We start from the raw sequence: 26210 nt of genomic DNA on the forward strand, positions 1-26210 counted from the left end.
TTCAGCACAGGAGGAGGCCATTCAGTCTATTGTATTGTGCCGCTCTTTGAAATTACTATCCATTTTGTGCAACTGCCTCTTATTTTTGTTTGGCTAGAATATTGAGAAGACCATTCAGTCCATTGTATCTGCTGAACCATTCAATACTATCGTAGTTGATTAACCACTTCAATGCCTTTTAATCACCTCATCTCCGTAACCCTGTGCACCACTGGTAATCAGAAATTGATCAATCCCTACCTTAAACATACATAGAGTCATAGAAATGTACAGCATGGAAACAGATCCTTCGGTCCAACGCGTCCATGCCGACCAGATAGCCCAACCCAATCTAGTCCCACCTGCCAGCACCCGACCCATATCCCTCCAAACCTTTCCTATTCATATACCCATCCAGATGCCTTTTAAATGTTGCAATTGTACCACCCTCCACCACTTCCTCTGGCAGCTCATTCTATACATGTACCACCCCCTGCGTGACAAAGTTGCCACTTAGGTTTCTTTTATGTCTGCCCCTCATCACCTATGCCCTCTAGTTCTGGACTCCCTGACCCCAGGGAAAAGACTGTCTATTTATCCTATCCATGCCCCTCATGATTTTATAAACCTCTATAAGTCACCCTCTGACGCTCCAGCCTCTCCCTGTAGCTCAAATCCTCTAACCCTGGCAACATCCTTGTAAATCTTTTCTGAACCCTTTCAAGTTTCACAACATCTTTCCAATAGGAAGGAGACCAGAATTGGACATGGTATTCCAACTGTGGCCTAACCAATGTCCTGTACAGCCGCAACATGACCTCCGAACTCCTGTACTCAATACTCTGACCATTAAAGGAAAGCATACCAAACGCCGCCTTCACTATCCTATCTACCTGTGACTCCACTTTCAAGGAGCTATGAACCTGCACTCCAAGGTCTCTTTGTTCAGCAATGCTCCCTGGGACCTTACCATTAAGTGTATAAGTCCTGCTAAGATTTGCTTTCCCAAAATGCAGCACCTTGCATTTATCTAAATTAAATTCCATCTGCCACTTCTCAGCCCATTGGCCCATTTGATCAAGATCCTGTTGTAATCTGAGGTAACCTTCTTCGCTGTCCACTACACCTCCAATTTTGGTATCAACTGCAAACTTACTAACTATATACCTCTTCTGCTTACATCCAAATCATAAACAAAGATTGAGCTTCCACAGCACTCTGTGGTAGAGAATACCAAAGGTTAACAACTCTCAAAAATATTTTCTCTCAAAACTAAGTGGTATCCTATAATTTTTAAATCGTGTCCTCTGTTTCTAGGCTCCCCAATGAGGCAGCATATCTTTCCTTCCTCTACCCTGTCTCTCCTTTCAAATATTTTGTAACCATACTCCTGTGCAATTGAAGCAAGAATTCATACTCCTGTACTCCATTCTTCAACAATAAAGGCTAACATTCTTTTAGCTTGCTGCACTTGTGTATTAGTCTTCAACTTATCAACAAAGGCACCCTGGTTGCTTATAGATTGACACTTTTCAACCTCCTAATATTTAAGGAATAGTCTGCATATCTACACCTCGTACCAAGTGATGACCTCATGTTTTCTCACATTCTATTCCATCTGCCATGTTCTTGCCCATTCACGAAGTCTGTCCTTCTGAAGCTGATAGCTTCATAACAGACATTTCCACTTGGCATTGGATCATCCACACATCTTGTGAATATTACATTTGGTTGCCATTTTCAAGCCATTAGCAATCTGCTGGGACTGGATGTTTTCTGTACTCTACTAGTCACAGCCTGCCAACATGAGAGTGATTCATTTATTCCTTTTTTTTCTGTTAACCAATCATTAATCTATGATAGTATGTTACTTCCTATCTCATGTGCTTTTCTTTCTCTACTCATCTTTCTATGGTGGACTTCATCAAAAGCATTCTGAAAATGTAAGTATGTCACACCTATCGGCTTTATAAATTTTGTTAGTAATGTCTTAAAAGCTCCCGAGTTAATCAAAGGCAATTATACATTTGCAAATTTATCACGTCATTATCACCCAAGAGTCTGTTTATCCCATCCTTTATAAAAGGTTCTGATCTTTTCCCTCCTGTTGATATAAGGCTAACAGATCTGTCATTGTGTTCTCTCTCGCTCCATTCTTAAATAGAGGTACCATTTGTTGCCATCCAATCTGTAGTGATTAATCCAAAATCTGTAGATTTTTAGAATGTAATTGCCAATGCATTGACTATCCAGTCTCTCCTTAAAATAGTGAATCAGATAGGTTTTTCTGACAATCAGCCAGAGTTTCATAGTGAGATGAGACTTTTAATTCTAGATTTTTTTCATATTGAATTCAAATTCCACCATCTGCCATGGCAGATTTGAATTCGGGTCCCCAGAGAATTACTAGGGTCTTCAGATGAAATGTCAACCTCCCCTAGAAGTTAGAAATGTTAAAAATAGAAAAGAGGAATGCCATGAAAAGCTTGAAACAGTTATTGGAGACTGTGAGCCAGTGTTGAGGGGAGGTGAGGGCCTTAGTGGTATTATCTCTGGACTGTTAATCCAGAGACTCAGGGAAAATTCTGGCAATCATGCTTGAATCCTACCAGAGCAGTTGGTGGAATATGAATTCAATAAAAATCTGGAATTGAGAGTCTAATAATGACCATGAGACTATTGCTTGTGGAAACACCCATCTGGTTCACTAATGTCCTTAAGGGAAGGAAACTGCCAACCTTACCTGGTCTGGCCCACATGTGAATCCATAGTCACAGCAATGTGGTTGACTCTTAACTGCCCTCTGAGCAGTTAGGGATGGGCAACATTCTGTGAATAAATTTTTAGAAAGTTTCGAGTGAACGGAATTTTGGTTGGCATGGCTTTAGGCCTGAAATGAGTTAGCAGAGCTTTGGATACGGAGGGTGTGATGGGAGTTTCAATTAAAGCAAACCATTTTGAATGCTTGACAGCATTGGTACACAGGAAATTGGGCTGTGAGCAAGTTAATGTATACAAAGTAGAGAGAAGAAGTGAAAAAGGCATCTTGAGAGAAATTAGGGATAGGCAACACCTGGTCTTGGCAGCGATGTCAACATTCCATAAAATAACTTCTTAAAAGAGGAGCTGGGCACCATGGTGTTTAGGAGAGTGATATGTGGAAGGCCAGGGGAAATTTTCCCAGAGATTTGGTTTGTTGGGGAAGAGGTGTTGCAACAGGAGCAGCTGAAACATTGGTCAGGTCTTTGTGACAAAGATGTTTGTGAGCTCGCACTTTTATTTGTCATGGCATTGTTACAGAGAGTAGTGTTTATTTCCTACCTGTAATTATCCTTGCAGAGGTGATGGTGCATACCTGTGTACGAATATAAGAACTAGGAGCAGGAAGTGGCCATTCAGCCCCTCAAGCCTGCTCTGCTACTTAATGCGATCATGGTTGATCTTATCTTTGCCTCAACTCCACTTTCTTTCCCATGCTCTGTAACCTTTCAACCCATCATTAATTAAAAATCTGTTCATCTCCTGAAATGTACTCAACATCCTCCAAACTGTGGAGGAATGAATTCCAGATTCCCAACTTTTTGGGAGAAGTAATTCCTCCTCCTCTGTTTTAAATCTGCTTCCCTTTATCCTAAAACTATGACCCCTCATTCCAGATTACCAGATGAGAAAGCATCTCTCTGCATTTACTTCTTCAATCCCTTTAGCATTTTACATGCCTCAATTTGATCATGTTTCATTCTTCTATACTCGACAGTGTAGGCTTAAACTGCTCAGTCTCTCTTCATAAGACAAACCGCTTATCTCTAGAACAAGTTAATGGACCTCCCCTGCATTGCTCCCTCATACATCCCTCTTCAAGTAAGGATATCAAAATTGTATACAGATTACAGATTAGATCACAGTGTGGAAACAGGCCCTTCGGCCCAACAAGTCCACACCGACCCGCCGAAGTGAAACCCACCCATACCCCTACATTTACCCCTTACCTAACACTACGGGCAATTTAGCATGGCCAATTCACCTGACCCTGCACATCTTTTGGACTGTGGGAGGAAACTGGAGCACCCGGAGGAAACCCACGCAGACACGGGGAGAACGTGCAAACTCCACACAGTCAGTCGCCTGAGGCGGGAATTGAACCCGGGTCTCAGGCGCTGTGAGGCAGCAGTGCTAACCACTGTGCAACCGTGCCGCCCACAAGTATAGTTTCCTTAATTCATTGTACAGTTGCAGAATACTTTCTCCTTTAATATCCTATCCCTTTAGCAGTGATTGCCATGTTCTATTTAGCGTCCTTATTGCTTGCTGTACTGCATACTCATTTCCTGCAATTCAATTGTGGGCGGCACGGTGGCACAGTGGTTAGCACTGCTGCCTCACAGCGCCTGAGACCCGGGTTCAATTCCCGCCTCAGGCGATTTGTGGAGTTTGCACGTTCTCCCCGTGTCTGCGTGGGTTTCCTCCGGGTGCTCCGGTTTCCTCCCACAGTCCAAAAGATGTGCAGGGTCAGGTGAATTGGCCATGCTAAATTGCCCGTAGTGTTAGGTAAGGGGTAAATGTAGGGGTATGGGTGGGTTTCGCTTCGGCGGGTCGGTGTGGACTTGTTGGGCCGAAGGGCCTGTTTCTACACTGTAATGTAATCTAATCTCATCATGTGTATATGCATGGGCTCATGGATTACAGTAGTCAGTTTGGTAAAAATACTCCTGTAGGCATAGGGTGAGTGCAGGATTTTAACCCAGAAACAAGGAAGGTATTTCCCAAGTTGGGATGCTGTGTCAATTGAATGGGAATTTGCAGGTGCTGTTTCCGGGCATTTGTTGCTCTTCATTTGTTATAGAAATGACAGGTTTGGAAGGTGCTGTCACTAGCATTTTGTGAGCTGCTACAGTGCATCCTCGAGAGATGCACATCTTGCCACTACAGAGAGTAAATGTTTAAAGTGATGGATGGAATTCCAATCAAGCAGACTGCCTTGCCCTGAAAGGTGTCAAGTTTCATGAGTGCTGTTGGAGCTTCACTCATCTCGGCAAGTGGAGAATGGCTTTGTCTTGTGCCTTGTAATTGGTGGAGTCTCTTTGGAGAGTCAGGAGGTGAGCTACTCACATTATTGACATTCAAAGCAGAGCACCCAGCAATATTGCAATCCCACCTGGCAGCTGCAGATTGAACAGAGCCATTTAATTCCTATCTGGTATGATCCTCAAGGGGAGCAGGCTTTACATCCATGCTTGGAACTCCCAGCCTCTAATACCCACAGAATTTATGTGCTGGTTCTACTAAGTTACCTGTCAGTGGTAATCCTCCAGGATGCTGATAGTGGGAGGTTCCATGATGATGATACAGGGGGAATGATTATTGCTTGCACTGTGCTGCAAATGTTACTTGCCTGCGCCTGAATATGTTTGTTTTGCTGAATACAAGCTTTTGTTCCAGTAAGAGTGGACTGAGCTGTGAGTGCGTAATATTGAAATGGTGAAGAGCAAGAGGAAGGCTTAAACAAGCAATAGCTGTAATGTGTCAGAAATGAGAGAAATTGACTTCTGTGGGCACTATTCAAGAACATGCGTGATGTCCATATCCCAGTGTAACTTGTAAAGAGGTGTAAAAAAAACAGTCACTAGCACTTGAGCAGATAATCCATGGCTGAGGAGCAGTTCCACTGAGAGGCAGATGTACAATCCATTCTACTTGGACAGATTGTGCTGGAATACAATGTCACTGCTGTAGCTCACAAAATTGCTTATTCCGTGGTTGGTTCCATCAAGATACTACATCATATGGAATCTTTTTTTAAAAAGGTATTGGTTTCTTGCTGAAGGCTCTCTCTTTAAGGTGGGACTCCTTGTTTGTGAATTCATGCACCCTATTTGTAGGCTATTCATTTTGTGAGCCTGCCTCCTAAACTAGTTCATATTTTTCTCTTGCTGATGTTTAGACATAGAACAGTACAACGCAGAACAGACCCTTCAACCCTTGGTGTTGTGTTGACCTGTAAATTAATCTAAGCCCATCCCCCTGCACTATCCCATCATCATCCATATGCTTATCCAAGGATTGTTTAAATCTCCCTAATGTGGCTGAGTTAACTACATTGGCAGGCAGGGCATTCCATGCCCTTACCACTGAGTAAAGAGCCTGTCTCTGACATCTGTCTTAAATCTATCACCCCTCAATTTGTAGCTATGCCCCCTTGTACAAGCTGACATCATCATCCGAGGAAAAAGGCTTTCACTGTCTACCCAATCCTCTGATCACCTTGTATGTCTCTATCAAATCCCCTCTTATCCTTCTTCTTGCCAATGAGAACAGACCCAAGTCTCTCAGGCTTTCCTCAAAACCTTCCCTCCAGGCCAGGCAACATCTTTGTAAATGTCCTCTGTACCTTTTCCAATGCTTCCACATTCTTTCTGAAATATGGCAACCAGAACTGTACACAATATTCCAAGTGAGGCCACAGCAGCGTTTTGTACAGCTGCATCATGACATCATGGCTCTGGAACTCAATCCCTCTAACAATAAAACCTAACACACTGTATGCCTTCTTAACAGCACTATCAACCTGAGTGGCAACTTTCAGGGATCTATGTACATGGACTCCCAAAATCCCTCTGCACATCCACACTACCAAGAATCTTTCCATTGACCCAATATTCTGCCTTTTTATTCTTCCCAAAGTGAATCACCTAACATTTATTTGCATTGAACTCCATTTGCCCCCCCTCAGCCCAATTCTGCAGTTTATCCAAGTCCCATAGAACATAGAACAATACAGCACAGAACAGGCCCTTCGGCCCACGATGTTGTGCCGAACATTTGTCTGAGCTTAAGTACCTATCCATGTACCTATCCAATTGCCGCTTAAAGGTCACCAATGATTCTGACTCTGCCACTCCCACAGGCAGTGCATTCCATGCCCCCATCACTCTCTGGGTAAAAAACCTACCCCTGACATCCCCCCTATACCTACCACCCTTCAGCTTAAATTTATGTCCCCTTGTAACACTCTGTTGTACCCGGGGAAAAAGTCTCTGACTGTCTACTCCATCCATTCCCCTGATCATCTTATAAACCTCTATCAAGTCACCCCTCATCCTTCTCCGTTCCAATGAGAAGAGGCCTAGCACACTCAACCTATCCTCGTACGACCTATTCTCCATTCCAGGCAACATCCTGGTAAATATCCTCTGCACCCTCTCCACAGCTTCCACATCTTTCCTAAAGTGAGGCGACCAGAACTGCACACAGTACTCCAAATGTGGCCTTACCAAGGTCCTATACAGCTGCAACATCACCTCACAACTCTTGAATTCAATCCCTCTGCTAATGAACGCTAATACACCATAGGCCGCCTTACAAGCTCAATCCACCTGAGTGGCAACTTTCAAAGATCTATGAACATAGACCCCAAGATCCCTCTGCTCCTCCACCTTAGTAAGAACCCTACTGTTAACCCTGTATTCCGCATTCTTATTTGTCCTTCCAAAATGGACAATCTCACACTTGACAGGGTTGAACTCCATCTGCCACTCCTCAGCCCAGCTCTGCATCATATCTAAGTCCCTTTGCAGCCGACAACAGCCCTCCTCACTATCCACAACTCCACTAATCTTCGTATCATCTGCAAATTTACTGACCCACCCTTCGACTCCCTCTTCCAAGTCATTAATAAAAATTACAAACAGCAGAGGACCCAGAACTGATCCCTGTGGAACTCCACTTGTAACTGGGCTCCAGGCTGAATATTTACCATCTACCACCACTCTCTGACTTCGACCGGTTAGCCAGTTCTCTATCCAACTGGCCAAACTTCCCACTATCCCATGCCTCCTGACTTTCTGCATAAGCCTACCATGGGGAACCTTATCAAATGCCTTACTAAAATCCATGTATACTACATCCACTGTTCTACCCTCATCCACATGCTTGGTCACCTCCTCAAAGAATTCAATAAGACTTGTAAGACAAGACCTACCCCTCTCAAATCCGTGCTGGTTGTCCCTAATCAAGCAGTGTCTTTCCAGATACTCATAAATCCTATCCCTCAATACCCTTTCCATTACTTTGCCTACCACCGAAGTAAGACTAACTGGCCTGTGATTCCCAGGGTTATCCCTATTCCCTTTTTTGACCAGGGGCACAACATTCGCCACTCTCCAGTCTCCTGGCACCACTCCCATTGACAGTGAAGACGAAAAGATCATTGCCAACGGTTCTGCAACTTCCTCTCTTGCTTCCCACATAATCCTAGGATATATCCTGTCAGGCCCTTGTCTATCCTCAAGTTTTTCAAAATGCCCAACGCATCTTCCTTCCTAACAAGTATCTCCTCTAGCTTACCAGTCCGTTTCATACTCTCCTCTTCAACAATATGGTCCCTCTCATTTGTAAATACTGAAGAAAAGTACTCATTCAAGACCTCTCCTATCTCCTCCGACTGAATACAATCTCCCACTACTGTCCTTGATCGGACCTACCCTCGTTCTCGTCATTCTCCTGTTTCTCACATATGCATAAAAGGCCTTTGGGGTTATCCTTGATCCTACCCACCAAAGATTTTTCATGCCCTCTCTTAGCTCTCCTAATCCCTTTCTTCAGCTCCCTTCTGGCTATCCTGTATCCCTCCAATGCTCTGTCTGAACTTTGTTTCCTCAACCTTATGTAAGCCACCTCCTTCCTCTTTACAAGACATTCAACCTCCCTCGTCAACCAAGATTCCCTCCCACGACCATCTCTTTCCTGCCTGACAGGTACATACATATCAAGGACACGTCGTATCTGTTCCTTGAAAAATTCCACATTTCAACGGCATCCTTCCCTGACAGCCTATGCTCCCAATTTATGCTCCTCCAATTCTGTCTTGCAGCATCGTATTTACCCTTCCCCCAATTGTAAAACCTGCCCTGTTGCACGCACCTATCTCTCTCCATAACCAAGGTGAAAGTCACAGAATTGTGGTCACCATCACCAAAATGCTCACCCACTAACAAGCCCATCACTTGTCCCGGTTCGTTACCAAGTACCAAATCCAATATGGCCTCCACTCTGGTCAGGCAATCGACATACTGAGTTAGAAAAGCTTCCAGGACACACTGCACAAACACCACCTTGTCCAATCTACTTGATCTGAAGAGCTTCCAATCAATATTTGGATGTCGTTGAAATGTCCCCCTGCAACTTGCAACATTCTTCCATACTGTCCACCATTCCACCAAATTTAGTGTCATCTGCAAATTTACTAACTCATCCACCCATGCCTGCTTCCAAGTCATTTATAAAAATGATAAACAGCAGAGATCCCAAAACAGATCCTTGTAGCACACCACTAGTAACCGGACTCCAGGCTGAATATTTTCCATCACCCACTACTTGCTGCCTCCTTACAGAAAGCCAGTTTCTAATCCAAACTGTAAATCACCCTCAATCCCATGTCTCTGCATTTTCTCCAAAAGTCTACCATGTGGAACCTTATCAAAGGCTTTACTGAAGCCCACGTACACCACGTGAACTGCCCTACCCTCATCCACATGCTTGGTCACCTTATTAACAAAACTCAGTGAGGTTTGTGAGATACAACCTGCCCTTGACGAAACCATGTTGGCTATGTCCAATCAAATTGTTGCTTGCTGGATGATTATAAACCCTATCTCTCTTTTATAATCCTTTCCAAAACCTTTCCTACAACAGATGTAAGGCTCACTGGTCTATAATTACCTGGGTCATCTCTACTGCCCTTCCTGAATAAGGGCACAACATTTGCAATCCTCTAGTCCTCTTGTACGAAACCTGTGGACAATGACGACTCAAAGATCAAGGCAAAGGCTCCGCCATTTCCTCCCTAGCTTCCCAGAGAATCCTCGGATAAGTCCCATCTGGCCCAGGGGTCTTATCTACTTTCATACAGTCTAGAATTGATAACACCTCCTCCTTACTAACCTCAATCCTTTCTAGTCTAATAGCCTGTATCTCAGTTGTCACCTCTACAATATTCTCCTTTTCTTGAGTGAAAACAGATAAGAAATATTTCTTTAGCATATCTCTGATCTCCACAGTGTCCCCACACAACTTCCTACTTCTGTCTTTGATTGGCCTTATTCCTACCCTAGTCATCCTTTTATTCCTCACATACCTATAGAAAGCTTTAGGGTTCTCCTTTATTCTACCTGCTAAAGACTACTCATGTCCAATCCTCACTGCTCTTAACTTTCTCTTTAAATTTTTCCTAGCTAATATACACTCCATCGCCTCATCTTAACCATCTTGCCTCAACATCACATAAGCCTCCCTCTTCTGCTTAACAAGAGATACAAATTCTCTAGTAAACCCTGGTTCCCTTATCACTTCCTGCCTGACAGGGCATGCAATATCTGTTCCTTGAACCAGCTCCACATTTCCATTGTCTCCATTCCCTGTATTTAGCTAACCCTTTTTATGCCTTCTAAGTCTTGCATTATAATTCCCCACCTCCCATCTATAACTCTTGCCCTGTGGCATGTATGTATCTCTTTTCATTGCTAAACTAAATGTAATCGAACTATGGTCACTCTGTCCAAAGTGCTCACCTACCCCTAAATCAAACACCTGGCCTGGTTCATTACCAAGCACCAGATCCAGTGTGGCCTCCCCTCTTGTCGGCCTTTCGGCATCCTGTGTCAGGAAACCCTCCTGCATACATTGGACAAAAACTGATCCGTCCGACGTACTAGAGTTATAGTATTTCCAGTCAATGTTGGGAAAGTTAAAGTCCCCCATAATGGTCACCCTGTTCCTTTCACTCCTACCCAGAATCGTTTTGCCAATCCTCTCTTCTCCATATTCCTGGAACTTTGTGCATTCCTATAAAAGAATTCCCAGTAATGTTCTTCTGCAGCTGTACATGGCCATGGTGAGACCACACCTGGAGTATTGTGTGCCGTTCTGGTCTCCAAATTTGAGGTAAGACATTCTGGCTATTGAGGGAGTGCAGCGTAGGTTCACGAGGTCAATTCCTGGAATGGCGGGACTACCTTACCCTGAAAGACTGGAGTGACTGGGCTTGTATACCCTTGAGTTTAGAAGACTGAGAGGGGATCTGATTGAGACATATAAGATTATTAAAGGATTGGACACTTTGGAGGCAGGAAACATGTTTCCGCTGATGGGTGAGTGCCGAACCAGAGGACACAGCTTAAAAATACGGGGTAGACCATTTAGGACAGAGATGAGGAGAAACTTCTTCCCCAGAGAGTGGTGGCTGTGTGGAATGCTCTGCCGCAGAGGGCAGTGGAGGTCCAGTCTCTGGATTCATTTAAGAAAGAGTTGGATAGAGCTCTCAAGGATAGTGGAATCAAGGGTTTTGGAGATAAGGCAGGAACAGGATACTGATTAAGGATGAACAGCCATGATCGTATTGAATGGTGGTGCAGGCTTGAAGGGCAGAATGGCCTACTCCTGCACCTATTGTCTATTGACCTCTCCTCCTGTTTCTAACCTCAGCCCATACCACCTCAGTAGACGGATCCTCGTCAAATGTTCTTTTGGCCATTGTTATACAATCCTTAACTAACAAAGCCACATCTCCCTGATCTTAATGAAAGATCTAAACCCTGAAACCTGCAGCATCCATTCCTGACCCTGCTGTATCCATGTCTCCGAAATGGCTACCACATCAAGCTCACCTACCTTATTTCGGATACTCCTGGCGTTGAAGTAGACTCGCCTACCTCTTGCAAAAATGCCATCCGTATTCCCAATTCCTCCGCCTCCGCCGTCTATGCTTCCAGGAGGACCAGTTCCACCACACAACACACCAGATGGCCTCCTCCTTTAGAGACCGCAATTTCCCTTCCCACGTGGTTAAAGATGCCCTCCAACATCCCGCACCTCCACCCTCAGACCCCATTCCTCCAATTGTAACAAGGACAGAACGCCCCTGTTGCTCACCTTCCACCCTACCAACCTTCGCATAAACCAAATCATCCACCGACATTTCTGCCACCTCCAAAAAGATCCCACCACCAGGGATATATTTCCCTCCCCACCCCTTTCTGCCTTCCGCAAAGACCATTCCCTCCGTGACTACCTGGTCAGGTCCACGCCCCCTTACAACCCACCCTCCCATCCTGGCACCTTCCCCTGCCACCGCAGGAACTGCAAAACTTGTGCCCACACCACCTCCCTCACATCCATCCAAGGCCTTAAAGGAGCCTTCCACATCCATCAAAGTTTTACCTGCACATCCACTAATATCATTTATTGTATCCGTTGCTCCCAATGCGGTCTCCTCTACATTGGGGAGACTGCACTCCTCGCAGAGCGCTTTAAGGAACATCTCCAGAACACCCGCACCAATCACCCTCACCGCCCTGTGGCCCAACATTTCAACTCCCCCTCCCACTCTGCCGAGGACATGGAGGTCCTGGGCCTCCTTCACCGCCGCTCCCTCACCACCAGACGCCTGGAGGAAGAACGCCTCATCTTCCGCCTCGGAACACTTCAACCCCAGGGCATCAATGTGGACTTCAACAGTTTCCTCATTTCCCCTTCCCCCACCTCACCCCAGTTCCAAACATCCAGCTCAGCACTGTCCCCATGACTTGTCCTACCTGCCTATCTTCTTTTTCCACCTATCCACTCCACCCTCCCCCCGCCCCCGACCTTCATCCCCTCCCCCACTCACCTATTGTACTCTATGCTACTTGCTCCCCACCCCCACCCTCCTCTAGCTTATCTCTCCACGCTTCAGGCTCTCTGCCTTTATTCCTGATGAAGGGCTTTTGCCTGAAACGTCGATTTTTACTGCTTGGATGCTGCCTGAACTGCTGTGCTCTTCCAGCACCACTAATCCTGAATCTGGTTTCCAGCATCTGCAGTCATTGTTTTTACCTCTCTTCAAACCAGCTTGTTGTCAGTCAGTGCACTCCTGTGACTGTGAAATCCTGTCTGTCTCCCTACTCACACCCTCCTGTGCACTGGAACTGCACCACAGGTTTCCATCCCCCTGCTGAGCTAGTTTAAACTCTCCCAAAAATAAAGGATTTAACACCTTTCTGGGAGGGGCATGATCCATTATTTGATTCAGCTTGTCTTGGCTTTATCCAGTTTGTTACATTGACAATAAATGTGTTGTTTAAATTTCAGGTTCACCTTGATGCAATTGTGATTTTTAAAAATTGTCTTGTGTTTCCATTTTTAAGATTTGTAGCTCAGGTTGAGGTTGTAAGTTTGATCGCTGAGCTGGAAGGTTTGTTTTCAGATGTTTCGTCACCATGCTGGGTAACATCTTCAGTGAGCTTCCCATGAAGCCTCACCAGAGGCTTACTGATCATGTTACGTGCATAGTGATGAAATGGCTGAAAGCAAACCTTTTAGCTCAATGAGCAAGCTTACAACCTGTGGCTTTGTCATCACTGTTCCAATGAAATTTCATTTACTGATGTTCTCTGGTGTGGCAAGATGAGTACTGATCATGGATAGTGTAGCAGTGACATTTGTATTAATTGGTCCATCCAACTTTAGTTGATTTTAAGATTTTAAAATAATGTTTGAGTAGGATGTGTATAAAATAGCACACTCACTGAAGCACAGAACTCAGCAGGAAACTTGAAGTATGTCGGCTCTCCCTGGAGGATCATTACCAGATCAGAGTCAAATGGCTCTGCTCAATCTGCAGCTGCCAGGTGGACCTGCTGTATTGCTCGATGTTGATATGTGACCAGCAGGTGGTTGTGCACTTCCTTGATTACCGTTTGAAAGTCTGTTTCCCATGTTGCGGCTATTTACATTTTTTGCGTGATCCCTGCTTTAGATAGGAAGAATAAGACATTTTGATAGGCTTCTTGGATATTCTATTTAAATGCAGTAGAGGAATGAGAGGGATCTTGCTATGCAGATGCATAATGACATTTTGATTGGTGCAGATTTTTAAACAACAGATAATACCCGCATTTATTCTAACAAAGAAGAAATGGTTATATTTGTATCAAGCTTTGTTTAGATCATACTAACTTATTCTGTGCAGTTTGATATCTGTTATTAAAAAGTATAGAGGCACTAGAGAAGATACGCAGATTTAAGTGTTGTTTTAAGTATGAGGTTGAAACTTTATTGCTGGAACAGCACAGCAGGTCAGGCAGCATCCAGGGAACAGGAGATTCGACGTTTCGGGCACAGGCCCTTCTTCAGGAATCCTGAATCTTCAGTTTCCTGAAGAAGGGCCTGTGCCCGAAACGTCGAATCTCCTGTTCCCTGGATGCTGCCTGACCTGCTGTGCTGTTCCAGCAATAAAGTTTCAACTTGGATCTCCAGCATCTGCAGTCCTCACTTTCTCCTTTTTAAGTATGAGGTCCTACCTAAAAATTTAATAGGTGGTGGCTCTGTCTCTAGAGAGAAAAGATTGAATAATGACCAGACAGAAGTCTTTAAAATCTCTTGAGATGCAATGGTACTATCCTTACCCAAGGGCCAGCAGGTGTGGGTTCAAGTCCCACCTGCTCCAGAAGTGTGCAATAACGTCTCTGAGCAGGTTGACTAGAAAAACAGATTTTACCATGATTAAAAAAAATAGGGAAGGTGAAGATAGTATAAATGAAGGAATGCAATGAAAGTTGTAAATAAGCTAGCGAAGAAAACATTTTGCCAGTGCATGATAAAAGGCTGATTGACAAAATTTGAAGTTTATTCAATCAGCAGATTGTTATCAGCTTGGAAGAAACTGAGTTTGATAGAAGAAAACAGCAAAGTTTGGCAAATGGTGCCTTTTCTGCAGAGTACAGGGTTATGGTTTAAGGGTGGCACAATAGATAACACTGCTGCCTCACAGCACAAGGGGTCCAAGTTTGATTCCGTCTTTGGTGACTATTTCTACGTGGATTTCCTTTGGGGGCCTTGGTTTCCTCCCACAGTCCAAACATGTACAGATTAGGTGGCTTGATCTTACTAAATTGTCCTGTACTGTCCACGTTAGGTGGTTAAGCCATGGAGTAAAACACCCGGCAGGGTTATGGGGATGGGTGGGTTCAGGTGGTATGTTCTTTGGAGGTGCAGACTCCGTGAGCCTCAATGGCCTCTGTCTGCACTGTAGTGATTCTGTGAGGATGGAGAGAGAGTTCCTAAGCTGGTCACGGTCTGATGGCTTCTAGTTGTCTTGTACATAGCTCCAGATTGTTCAGCCTGCTGAAAACCAATCTGCTAGCTGTTGCCAACCAATGCTATTTTTTTTGTAACTCTTTGGCTCCAGTTTGTTTGCAAACTAAACATCAGTTATTGCTTGAATAAGCAACCATATAAATGATGCTTACAATGAGTGTTCGATTAACTCCTTTCAGACATGCAGTGACCCTCTCGCCATCCTCAGTTTTTAAAACTATTCTTTTCTCCGTTCAGTCCACAATTAAAAATCGAGTAAGTTTAAAGAAGTTTGCTAGACAGATACACGATATCTGTTGAATTCACTGAGTTTTTTCATTTTTAAGGCCCTCGACTCATTTAGACGGATCAATTCTCCCTTAGTACTTCCTTTTTAGATGCTTACAGAAACTGATCTAGTTCATATTTCTAGCCAGCTTTCCCTTATACTGTAATTTCTCCCTCCATAATCTTTTCATCATTTTGTTATTTTATATTTTGTTCAATTTTCTGATGCACTTTTGTTGAATTAAAATGCTTATCTTTCACTTTTTATTACCCATAACTTCCTTAGTTAACAATGTATGGTGAGGCTTTCCCTTAGAATCTTTCTTTGAGTGTTCTAATTTATCCCACACAATGTAGGAAAAAGCCATTTTAAGCGTGTTCATCTTTCCTTCAGCGATTGTTGTAAACTATGACTTTTAATTGATAAGTCAGAGGTCTTCTTTAAGTGAACCATTTACCCCTGGGTTGAAAAGTTAACTGAAGAGTGCACAGGTTCAAGGCGAGAGGGGGAAGTTAAGGAGAGAAACTTTTCACACACAGGGTTGTGAGTACCTGAAATGCACTGCCAAAGAGGTGATGGAAGCTGGCAGGTTAGTAATGTCTAAGGTGTATTTTGATTGACACATGAAGAGGCGACAAACAGAGGGACAGAAACCACACAGAGGCAATCGGTAGCAGGTCTAAGTAAGGATTAGGAATTGACAGGCTTGGTGGACCAAAGAGCCTAAACCTGTGTTGTATTGTTAGGAGGTATATATTTATGATAGGCTTTTGAGGGAGTGCATCAGAAGTTTTCCAAATTTAATCCCTGGTAGAGTGGGATTTATGAAAAGAGATTAAAGAAGCTGAGTTTCAGGGAGAGAGAGAGATGTTGTCATTGAAACTTTAAAAATTTTTATGTGCATGACATGGTAGATGAAGTGTTTTCCCTGGCTAAAAGCCAGCGACATAATACCAAACTAAGGGGCATTCTCTTAAACACTGAAATGAGGAATCTCTTCATTGGAAGGGAAGTTTGAATCTGTATTTCTGTACCTCAGAGTTGTGGAAGCTCAGTCATTGAGTAGGTGTGAAACATGAGGGAGATGGAGACTGGCATTGAGGTAGAAGCTCAGTCATGATCTAATTGAATCGCAGTGTGGTGCTGAAGGTCTGAATGAATGGTTCACTTCTATTCCAATGTAAATTCTCCTCCAGCTCTACCACTCTGACAGTGAATGAATGTGATTTATTTCCAAGTTAGAGTCAAAACCCTGCAAGTGTGGGTTTACTTACACACCATGGTCTACAGTAGTTCAAGGCAACTCACCGTCCCATTCTCGGGGGCAGTTGAGTACGGGCAATAAATGTTGGACATTCCTTCAAAGAATTTTTAAAAATACTTCTGGGTAATAATATCAGAGTGTTTAATTAATCCAATAGCCTGTTTGCACATTAAGCCTCTGCTGAGGTGAACATTGCAAACTTGGTAGCCCCACAGCTGACTCCAGTGGAAATTGCATGGATGAGTTGGACAGAAGGGTCTGTTTCCATGCTATACATCTGACTCTGACTCAAACCATGGCATCTGATTGTATCTATGATACCGAATAGACCAGTTCTAATCAAAATGTTAACTTTTTAAAATACTTAATCCATTTTAATTGAGAAGTTTAGGTTTTGTGGTGGATTTTGAGGGAAAATTCTTGTTAATAAGGTTCAAATTTGTGCCCATCAATACTGACTGACTGATACTGCTGTGCTGATTTGTCAGTACTGGAAACACCTTGCTCTCTTCCATAGTTGTGGTTTAGGACAACTTCAAGTTGAAATCATTCTTTAAAAATTAAATATGTTTTTGTTTTTCTAAACCTTTATCTAGGAATCCAGGGAAACTGTAACCATGAATAACTCGTTGGATAACACTATGTCATTTGAGGAATATATTCGATTGAAAGCACGTACTATACCCCAACATCGAATGAAAGAATTCCTGGAATCACTAGCTGCCAAAGGACCAGAGGCACTACAGGAATTCCAGCAGGCCACCATGACTGTGTACCAGCAGGGTGGCAACTGTATCTACACAGACAGCACCGAGGTGGCTGGCTCCCTGCTTGAGCTTGCATGTCCTGTAACATCAACTGTACAACAGCAGGAGCATCAGATCCAGCAACAGGCACAGCAAATCCAGGTATGAGTGCAATATACTAAGATTTTTATACTATATATTTGGTTGTTATAGTGGGAAATTGAATTTAAAAATTGTTAAAAATAACTAGCTTTAAAACTGTGGCTGCAGGTCAGGCTCATGTTTCCTTGTCTGTCTGTTGTGTGGTAAATGTGCACATGGGAATTTTTCAAGTGTTTGCAGATGCCACCAAGTGACAGCAGATAAATAAAGTGGGTATTCACAAGTATAGATCTGGTTGGGGTTGAGGGGCACTTCAGAAATAAGTCTAAAAAATGGGAGCCAAAACTCTTTCTGGAGATTTGCCGATGATCGAACAGACAAAAATAGAACCAAGCCAAGGTGTACTTCACTGGTCAACAGAGGCTAGGCCTTTTGGGAGAAAACTTGAAGTGGCTGGGGTAGGTTATTGAAAAGGGATTGAAAGCAGTCTTGAACATGGCAAAGCACAGTACCTGAGGAGTGGGACCATTTACATTAGATTGATTATAGCTAGCAGTAGAGAATCCCTGGCCAATTTCTCAATTTGAACATTGGTTCTTTTGACCATTCTATTTCAAACATGATCCATTTAGGTTACTGAATTGCTTCAGTGGATGACTGCACCGTAAGTGTACCCACACTGTAAACTCAGTTAAACAGAAGCAGTTTGGTAATGCAATTAAGACCATAAGACACAGGAGCGGAAGTAAGGCCATTCGGCCCATCGAGTCCACTCTGCCATTCAATCATGGCTGATGGGGATTTCAACTCCACTTACCTGCATTCTCCCTGTAGCCCTTAATTCCTTGTGACATCAAGAATTTAACAATCTCTGCCTTGAAGACATTTAGCGTCCCGGCCTCCACTGCACTCTGCGGCCATGAACTCCACAGACCCACCACTCTCTGGCTGAAGAAATGTCTCTGCATTTCTGTTCTGAATTTACCCCCTCTAATTCTAAGGCTGTGTCCACGGGTCCTAGTCTCCTCGCCTAACGGAAACAATTTCCTAGCGTCCACCCTTTCCAAGCCATGTATTATCTTGTAAGTTTCTATTAGATCTCCCCTTAACCTTCTAAACTCCAATGAATACAAACCCAGGATCCTCAGCCGTTCCTCGTATGTTAGACCTACCATTCCAGGGCTCATCCGTGTGAATCTCCGCTGGACATGCTCCAGTGCCAGTATGTCCTTCCTGAAGTGTGGGGACCAAAGCTGGACACAGTACTCCAAATGGGGCCTAACCAGAGCTTTATAAAGTCTCAGTAGCACAACGGTGCATTTATATTCCAACCCTCTTGAGATAAATGACAACATTGCATTCGCTTTCTTAATCACGGACTCAACCTGCATGTTTACCTTTAGAGAATCCTCAACTAGCACTCCCAGATCCCTTTGTACTTTGGCCACTAAACTCAGTAAATCTCTCTGACCATGGTATTGTTTGAAAGCAAGGAGTCTGTCCTTATACTCTGAGCCATTTTCCCATATCAAACAGAAAAAGTTATTTGCTGACTTTGAACGTCTCTACTGGGTTATGGTGGCATAGGAGAAAGTAAAGGCATGGAAAGGAATCAAAGCTTGCATGAGGAACTGGTTGGGTAGATTTAGTTGCAAAATTAGTTGTGAAATAGTGGGTTCAATTCTGGCGGCCTGACATCACGGCCACTAACTGGAATACATTTCAGTAATTTTTTTTTGACATGTTACCTATTATCGTATTTATAAAACTGTGGCTTCCATCAGCTGACCATTTCCTCGCCCAACATGAACCTTCTAAAAATGTTTAGGAAATCATTGGTTATGATCAAATCACGCAAGCAGTCATTGTAAGCCTCACTGAAGTGTTTGCAAAACAACTTTGGGCCTGATAGAAACCCAAACTTTTCCTCCTTTCATATCTTTTATGTGCAATATGTCTGTATTCTATACCCTGTGAATAGCTCTTGTCAGTAATTTATTCTGAGCAAACCCTCAGTAGGCAACAAGTACACAAATAACCAAATGATCTGCATTTACTGGTGATGTTGAGCAAGGCGTATTGGTCAGGATAAGTAGTGCCGCAAAATCTTTTATCCACTTGACAATTTCTTATGTCCATGCTTCTCAACATGTTAGGTGACTTTGGATAATCATTCTTTCCTGCGCTACATGCCAATAGTTGTTGGATTTTTAGTTACTCATACAATGTGTGTGGAATTTGCAATCTTTCAACTTGGGTCCTCTGAGACAAGTTGACATATTTCATTGAGAGCAGAACCACTAACTGACTAAACTTCCCATTTTGCCAATGTTCGTTTTCAGTGAAATGCTACAACCTCTCTGGAGTCGAAATATGGCTCCTTATTATAGGAGTAATTGTGTATTTTTTTTATAATTTAACAAAGGCTAATCGTCTGTTTAGTTAAGGTTTAGAAAATGCTCTTTACACAGTGATTAATTATTCACCTAACTGCATTTTTGAAAGCTATATTAATGTGTTTTTAAGTTCTGAAGTATTTCAGAATAGAAAAGGAGACAAGCTTTGACGCCTTGTTTAGCTGAGACAAGTGAGAATGAAATGTTTCTGGGGGAAAATGATTTCAAGTAATTGACTGCTTTCAATTTTTAGTTCAGATTTTTTGGGACAGTTTTTTTTCATAGACCTGTACTTTTTTGTAAAATGTTAACTGTTTCAGATATCCAACTGCTGGATCTAATCCACCAGCATAACAACAGCTGGAAATTTTGTGACTATTCCCTGATTTCCCCCAAGTCTATGCACCACTTGTATCAGTCTAGTCAGGAGTGTGATGGCATGCTCTCCATTTGCCTGGATGAGTGTAGTTTTAACAATACTCCAGAAACTCAATACCATCCAGGTCAAAGCATCCCAATTGACTAACACCACTTCCACTTCCTTCCACTCACTTCCTCTACCATTGGTGCATAGTAGCAGCTATGTGTACCAGGTTCACGTTGCACTGTAGGAACTCCAAGGTTCCTTTTGATAGCATCTCCCAAGTCTGTACCCTCTACCACTCAGAAGAACAGGACCAGCCTGTGCAAGGAGCGTCACCACGCTTGAAAGTTCCCCACACTATCCTGACATCTATCACTGTTTCTTCAGTGGTGCTGGGTCAAAGTCTTGGAGCTCCCTTCCTAAGAGTTGGTTGGGTGTAGCCACACCATACGGACTGCTGTGGGTGTTGTATGTAGTTCACCACCACCTTCTCCGGGCAGTTAGTGATGGGCAATAAATACTGCATAGCACGTGATGCTAACATCCCTTATTATTCTTATTATTCTTATTCTTTATTCTTTATTCTTTATTCTTTATTCTTTATTCTTATTCTTATTCTCGTGCGTGTTACCATCTTGCAGGGATTGGTTTAAGACCCATTGACAATTCATTCATGGGTATGGAAGCCCTGGTAAGGGCAACGATTATTGCCCTGGAGAAAGTGATGGTGAGCCTCTGCTTTGAACTGCTACAGTTGTATAGTTTTGGGACATGCACACTGCCATGCTAAGCAGTTCTTAGATTTTGAACCAGCATCAAAGGGACTTTATATTCTTACTGCCTGCCCGACCATTATTAATGATTAAGTTTGCAGAGAAATGCCATTTGATAAGTTTAGATAAATTGGGCAAAGTGCCACACTTTGGCAGATGGTATTAAACCTAAATGTATAGAATGAGAAGAATGTTGGTAAGAACAACGCAGGATGTGTGTGGGAAACAATACAGAAACAATTTGAGAAGAACAGGTTGAAATATTGAGTGCAAATCATCTGATAGTTTGGCACTTGTGCTAAAAGCTGCAAATAATGTTCATGATATTGGTTTGTATTAATCAGACCTTTCAGTGTAAAACAAAGGTCGTCACTGTCATTCAACAGGCTACTAATTAGAACTCATCTGGAGACAGGCATTGAGTTTTGATCACTCCACATAGTGAGTTGGGGGAAGGGCCTTAAGTTCACATCTGAACATTGGAATGTCTCAAGTTGAAGCAATTAGAACATAGAACATTCCATCGCAGTACAGGCCCCTTTGGCCCTCGATGTTGTGCCCACCTGTGAAACCAATCTGAAGCCCATCTAACCTACACTATTCTATTTTCATCCATTTGTCTATCCAATGACCATTTAAATGTCCTTAAAGTTAGCGAGTCTACTACTGTTGCAGGGAGGCTGTTCCACGCCCCTACTACTGAGTAAAGAAACTACCTCTGACATCTGTCCTATATTGATCACCCCTTGATTTAAAGCAATGTTCCCTCATGCGAGCCATCACCATCTGAGGAAAAAGGTTCACACTGTCCTCCCTATCTAACTTTCTAATAAGTTACATAGCTTACTGATATTCACTGTACAGGGATACATACATGAACTGTATCCCTGAATAAGTCACATCCTTTAGGAAAGGAACTGTGTGTACAAAAAAGGGAGAAGGAAAATTTGATTTACTTATCTTTGAAAATCCCAAACTTCAGGGTCATAATGATTTCTCTGAAATTGTTAGAATATTTAAAGTCTGCTGTTAAATCTGTAGCTAACTTCAACTACAAATTCAGAAGTTAAGACACTTGGAGTTCACAATGGCTGCTATGCCAAAGTAACTCCAAAATGTGTGCTATTTAAGGCAACTTTCCTGAAAAAAAAACACACTACTTTAAGAATTTTAAATATTGCAAAGATCAATAAACTGTGCCTGAACACACATATGAACTATTCCAAAGCTGTATCTTTTTTCATTGTGCTCTCAGATTAAGCCAAGTGAGTAACATTTAGAGAAAAGGTCCCAGGTGCCGTACCCATTCAAAACAAACCGCAAGATTCCACATGTGCAAAAATCTGGCATTCTACACAACGACAAAATTTACTCAACAGTCCTAGCAACATATATCCAAGTCAGAATATGTTGCTGTATGACCTGGAGAGGAGATTCCCATGTGTCTGCTACCCTTATAAATGATGGCGGTTACAGGACTCCGATACGTTACAAAAGTAGCCCTCACAAATTACTGCATCCTACAGATAGTACACACACCAGCTAGTGATTGGGGAGTGGAAATAACAACTGGAATGATCAAAAGTTATAAGAATTCACTGCACTCAAAGAATCAGAATTGTACCTTTTGTATCATCTTCCCATACATCAACTAAGACATACCAGTGATAATCAATAAAGACAAGACTTATAAAAATTCTAACCTATATCTGTTGATGGAGCAGATGGAAAGCTGTCCAATGGCACAGAATCTGGTAGCCTTCCATATATAATTTCATATAGCAAATGGCCAAAGGAATAACCTCAATGGCTTCTGTTATCTAACAGTACACAAATGCACAGAACAAATATTAGAAGTGCTAAAAGACATCAAGTATTTTGATGTTAAAATTCAGTTTTTTTGTTAAACTTTCTAAGAGATCTTAACCAAGGAGAGACAAATGAATGAATTAGGAGCAGGAGTAAGCTGCTGCATGCCATTCAATAAGCCGTTAGAACTCTTTCAATTTTTCTTTAGTACAGATTTGGTCAACTCAATTTATGAAATAATGAAGAGCCTCAGCAACATGTCTTGATTGTGTGTGGAGCAGCATGTATTTTCAGATAAAATAGGAATAGTTGAACTGTCATGCATTCCCATTCCCTGCCACAAGAAGTTACTGAGGCAAAAATTGCAACATGGGAGTTTAGTGGGTTTAGGAATAACAGTTGGTCTGTCTGATCTCATAAACAAGTTTAAATCCTTTGGGTGGGAGAGAATTTTTCCAGATATTGTTTCCAGTTATTGGTCATGGGTTTTTAAAAATCTTGCTATATGACCAGAGGAATAGGAAGTGTTGAGTCACAGTGGTCCACAATCACTCAGCTTAATGGGTCACTCCTTTTCCTGCCCAACATTTTCGTGTATAGAGGAAACTCACTTTAGGTGGGTTTCAGCATTAGATTTGGCTACAATTGGCAACCTGTAAATGGGGAACATGTTTAGCATAGCCTCCTAGGCGTCACTGATTGATTGGTAAAAGAGAGTGAAAGAAAGCAATTGTCATTTTTTTTTTGTAGCTTTCATTGTGCCTTACAGACTGGCTTCTTGGACAGTCAAAGCAGTTGGCATTGAGTGTTTATAGATATACCTCTTGTCTAGTTAATTCTGAGGCTGTGCATTAGATTGGTTGGAATTGTATTGTTTTACTTTCCTGTAATTTTTTTTTACACAATGCATTAAACATCTTTAAGTAGAAAAGGCATATATCTTTTTAAATAAAGTGAGGGAAGTTAACCTAAAAATCACTAATTATTCAGCAAAAGCTTTCACGGTTGTTCAAGTTCATTGTAGAATCCATTTTAGGTAAAATTTCACTATATATTAAACTTGCTACTCTTGATCTCAGTTCATGTTTTTTAAATGGCTAGGATGTTTTAAAGGATAGAATTTTGAACCCTTTTGCCAAATGAATGTGCTTGTCTTGTTTTGTTTCCAGGTTCAGGTTCAGGTGCAGCAATCACCCCAGCACGTCACCACACAACAGCTGTCTCCCCAGCTCCATCCATCATCTGATCAGATTCAGGTACAGGTACAGTCACAACCGGTCACTGCCCAACAGCAGCAGTCTTCACAAATTCAGGCCATGCATAGTCCTACCACAGCTCAGCAGCTTCAGGCCACTCAGATCTCTGTGCAGCACATTCAGCCTTCCCAGCAAATGCAAACCTCAGAAATCTCTGATGAACACATTCAGCACCAGCATATTCAAGCTCAGCTCGTCTCTGGCCAAACTCAACAAATTCAGATTCAAACAGTGAGCTCGCTTTCTCCCACTCAACAACAAGGATCCCCCCGTGAAGGGGAACGACGGTCCAGTACATCAAACGTACTCCAGCCAGTCAAAAAGCGCAAGGTGGACATGCCAATCACTGTTTCGTACACTATTACTGGGCAGCCTGTAGCCACAGTGCTAGCTATTCCACAGGGGCAGCAACAAGGGTATGTGTCTCTAAGACCTGACCTTTTGACAGTGGACAGCGGTCACCTCTACACAACAGCAGCTGGTACAATTACCAGCCCTAGTGGGGAAACATGGGCTATACCAGTTTATTCTACACAACCTTGTACTGATATTCAGCAGCAAACTGCCACACATGTGACCATCCCTCAGGAGGCCTATAACGTAGTGCAAGTTGGCAGTTCACCTACAGCTGTAACAGCTGTGAAATTGGAGGATGATAAAGATAAATTGGTGACCTCTGGATCTGTGATGAAGAACTCTCATGAAGAGGTGGTTCATACATTGGCCAATACCATCTTTCCAGCACAGTTCATGAATGGCAACATTCATATTCCAGTGGCAGTACAAGCAGTGGGAGGTCCATACCAGACACAGGCACAGTCAATGCAGCTGTGGGATCCCCAGCAGCAACATCAGCCACAACAACAACAACAACAACAACAATTACAGGTAAGAGAGATGGGCAGTTTGCTTTTACATTTTGAAAAAGCACAGCAGCTGTGATCTACCAACAGTGCATCATTTGTTTGCTCAGGATAGTCATCAGTTCCACCATAGACAATACCGAACTGACTCGAGCAGGAGTGAATGTTAAATGTCTTCTGATTAAAGAATATGCAGGAAATAAAATGGATTTCTTTTCCTATGGTTTCTAGTGAGTGACTTTCACTTGAAAGTCTGTACCTATGGATGTTGGGCAAGGAGAAGATTGGTGTGGTCCCTACCCTGAGTCCAATTCCCCTGCCAACAATTTATTTTGGAACAGAAAATTTGAGAATTCCACCATTTGGGCCTGCCCCACTATTCAATGTGATCATAGCTGATCATCCAACTCCGTACTTTGTTCCTGCTTTCTCACCATAACCTTGGATCTCCTTAGCCATGGGATCTATACATAACACCTTCTTGAAAGCATTCAGCAGTTTGTCATCAATCACTTTCTGTGACAGGCTCACTACTCCCTGGGTGAAGAAATTTCTCTTCATTTCAATCCTAAATTGTGACCCCTAGTTCTGGATTCCCTGGTCGTCAGGAGCATGCTTCCTGTATTTACTCTGACTAGAGCTTTGGAATATTATAGATTACTATGACATTCCTTTCTCATTCTTCTAAACACCCATGAATATAGTCCTAAATGATTCGGTCTCTCTGTGTCAGTCTTGCCCTCCAAGGAATCAGTCTGAATGCATTTCCTCCACAGCCTGAAGATAAGAGCACAAATTCCAGGTGTGGTCTCACCAAGACCTTAGGGCCTTCCCTACAGCAAGGCATCCCCTGTTCCTGTCCTCAAAGCCTCTCACTGTGGAGACCAATGTGCCCTTTGCGTTAAACAAAATCAGAAATTGCTGAAAAATGTCTCAACAGGTCAGGCAGCATATGTGGAGAGAAACTAGAGTTAACTCTTCTGTTCCAGTGACACTTCTTCAGAACATTCACCTCCCACCCAGCCTCTCCATAGATGCTGTCAGACCTGCTGAGTTTTTCCAGCTATTTCTGTTTTTGCTTCTGATTGCCAGCATTTATTTTTTAAAACATTGTTGTGAGTCTTAAGTTACATATAGACGAAAGAAAGCAAGGATGATAGGTTTCCTTCCCGAAAGGACATTAGTGAATAATTAGTGCATTTTTATAACAATTAATGATGGCTTCACAATCACTTTTCTAGATTTGTTAATTTAATAGAGC

At 42.7% G+C, this 26210-nt stretch overlaps 1 protein-coding gene across 3 annotated transcripts in view; it reads left to right on the top strand.

Annotated features, from left to right (window-relative positions):
• Positions 1 to 26210, top strand: part of qrich1 (glutamine-rich 1) — a 72426-nt gene that overhangs the window by 10026 nt on the left and 36190 nt on the right. For 2 of the 3 annotated variants that reach the window (XM_043708423.2, XM_043708420.2), the window contains exons 2-3: positions 17237 to 17548; positions 24000 to 24974. In XM_043708423.2, the coding sequence (XP_043564358.2) occupies positions 17258 to 17548; positions 24000 to 24974 (1266 nt within the window). In that variant the 5' untranslated portion in view covers positions 17237 to 17257. Of the gene's footprint in view, positions 1 to 10783; positions 10918 to 17236; positions 17549 to 23999; positions 24975 to 26210 lie in introns of those variants that run through there. The other variant, XM_043708424.2, reaches the window with a different exon arrangement.

This window comes from Chiloscyllium plagiosum, unplaced genomic scaffold (genome assembly GCF_037043375.1).
Source record: "Chiloscyllium plagiosum isolate Xiang-an unplaced genomic scaffold, Cpla_swu_hap1 HiC_scaffold_14, whole genome shotgun sequence".
In the NCBI taxonomy this organism is placed as follows: Eukaryota; Metazoa; Chordata; class Chondrichthyes; order Orectolobiformes; family Hemiscylliidae; genus Chiloscyllium; species Chiloscyllium plagiosum.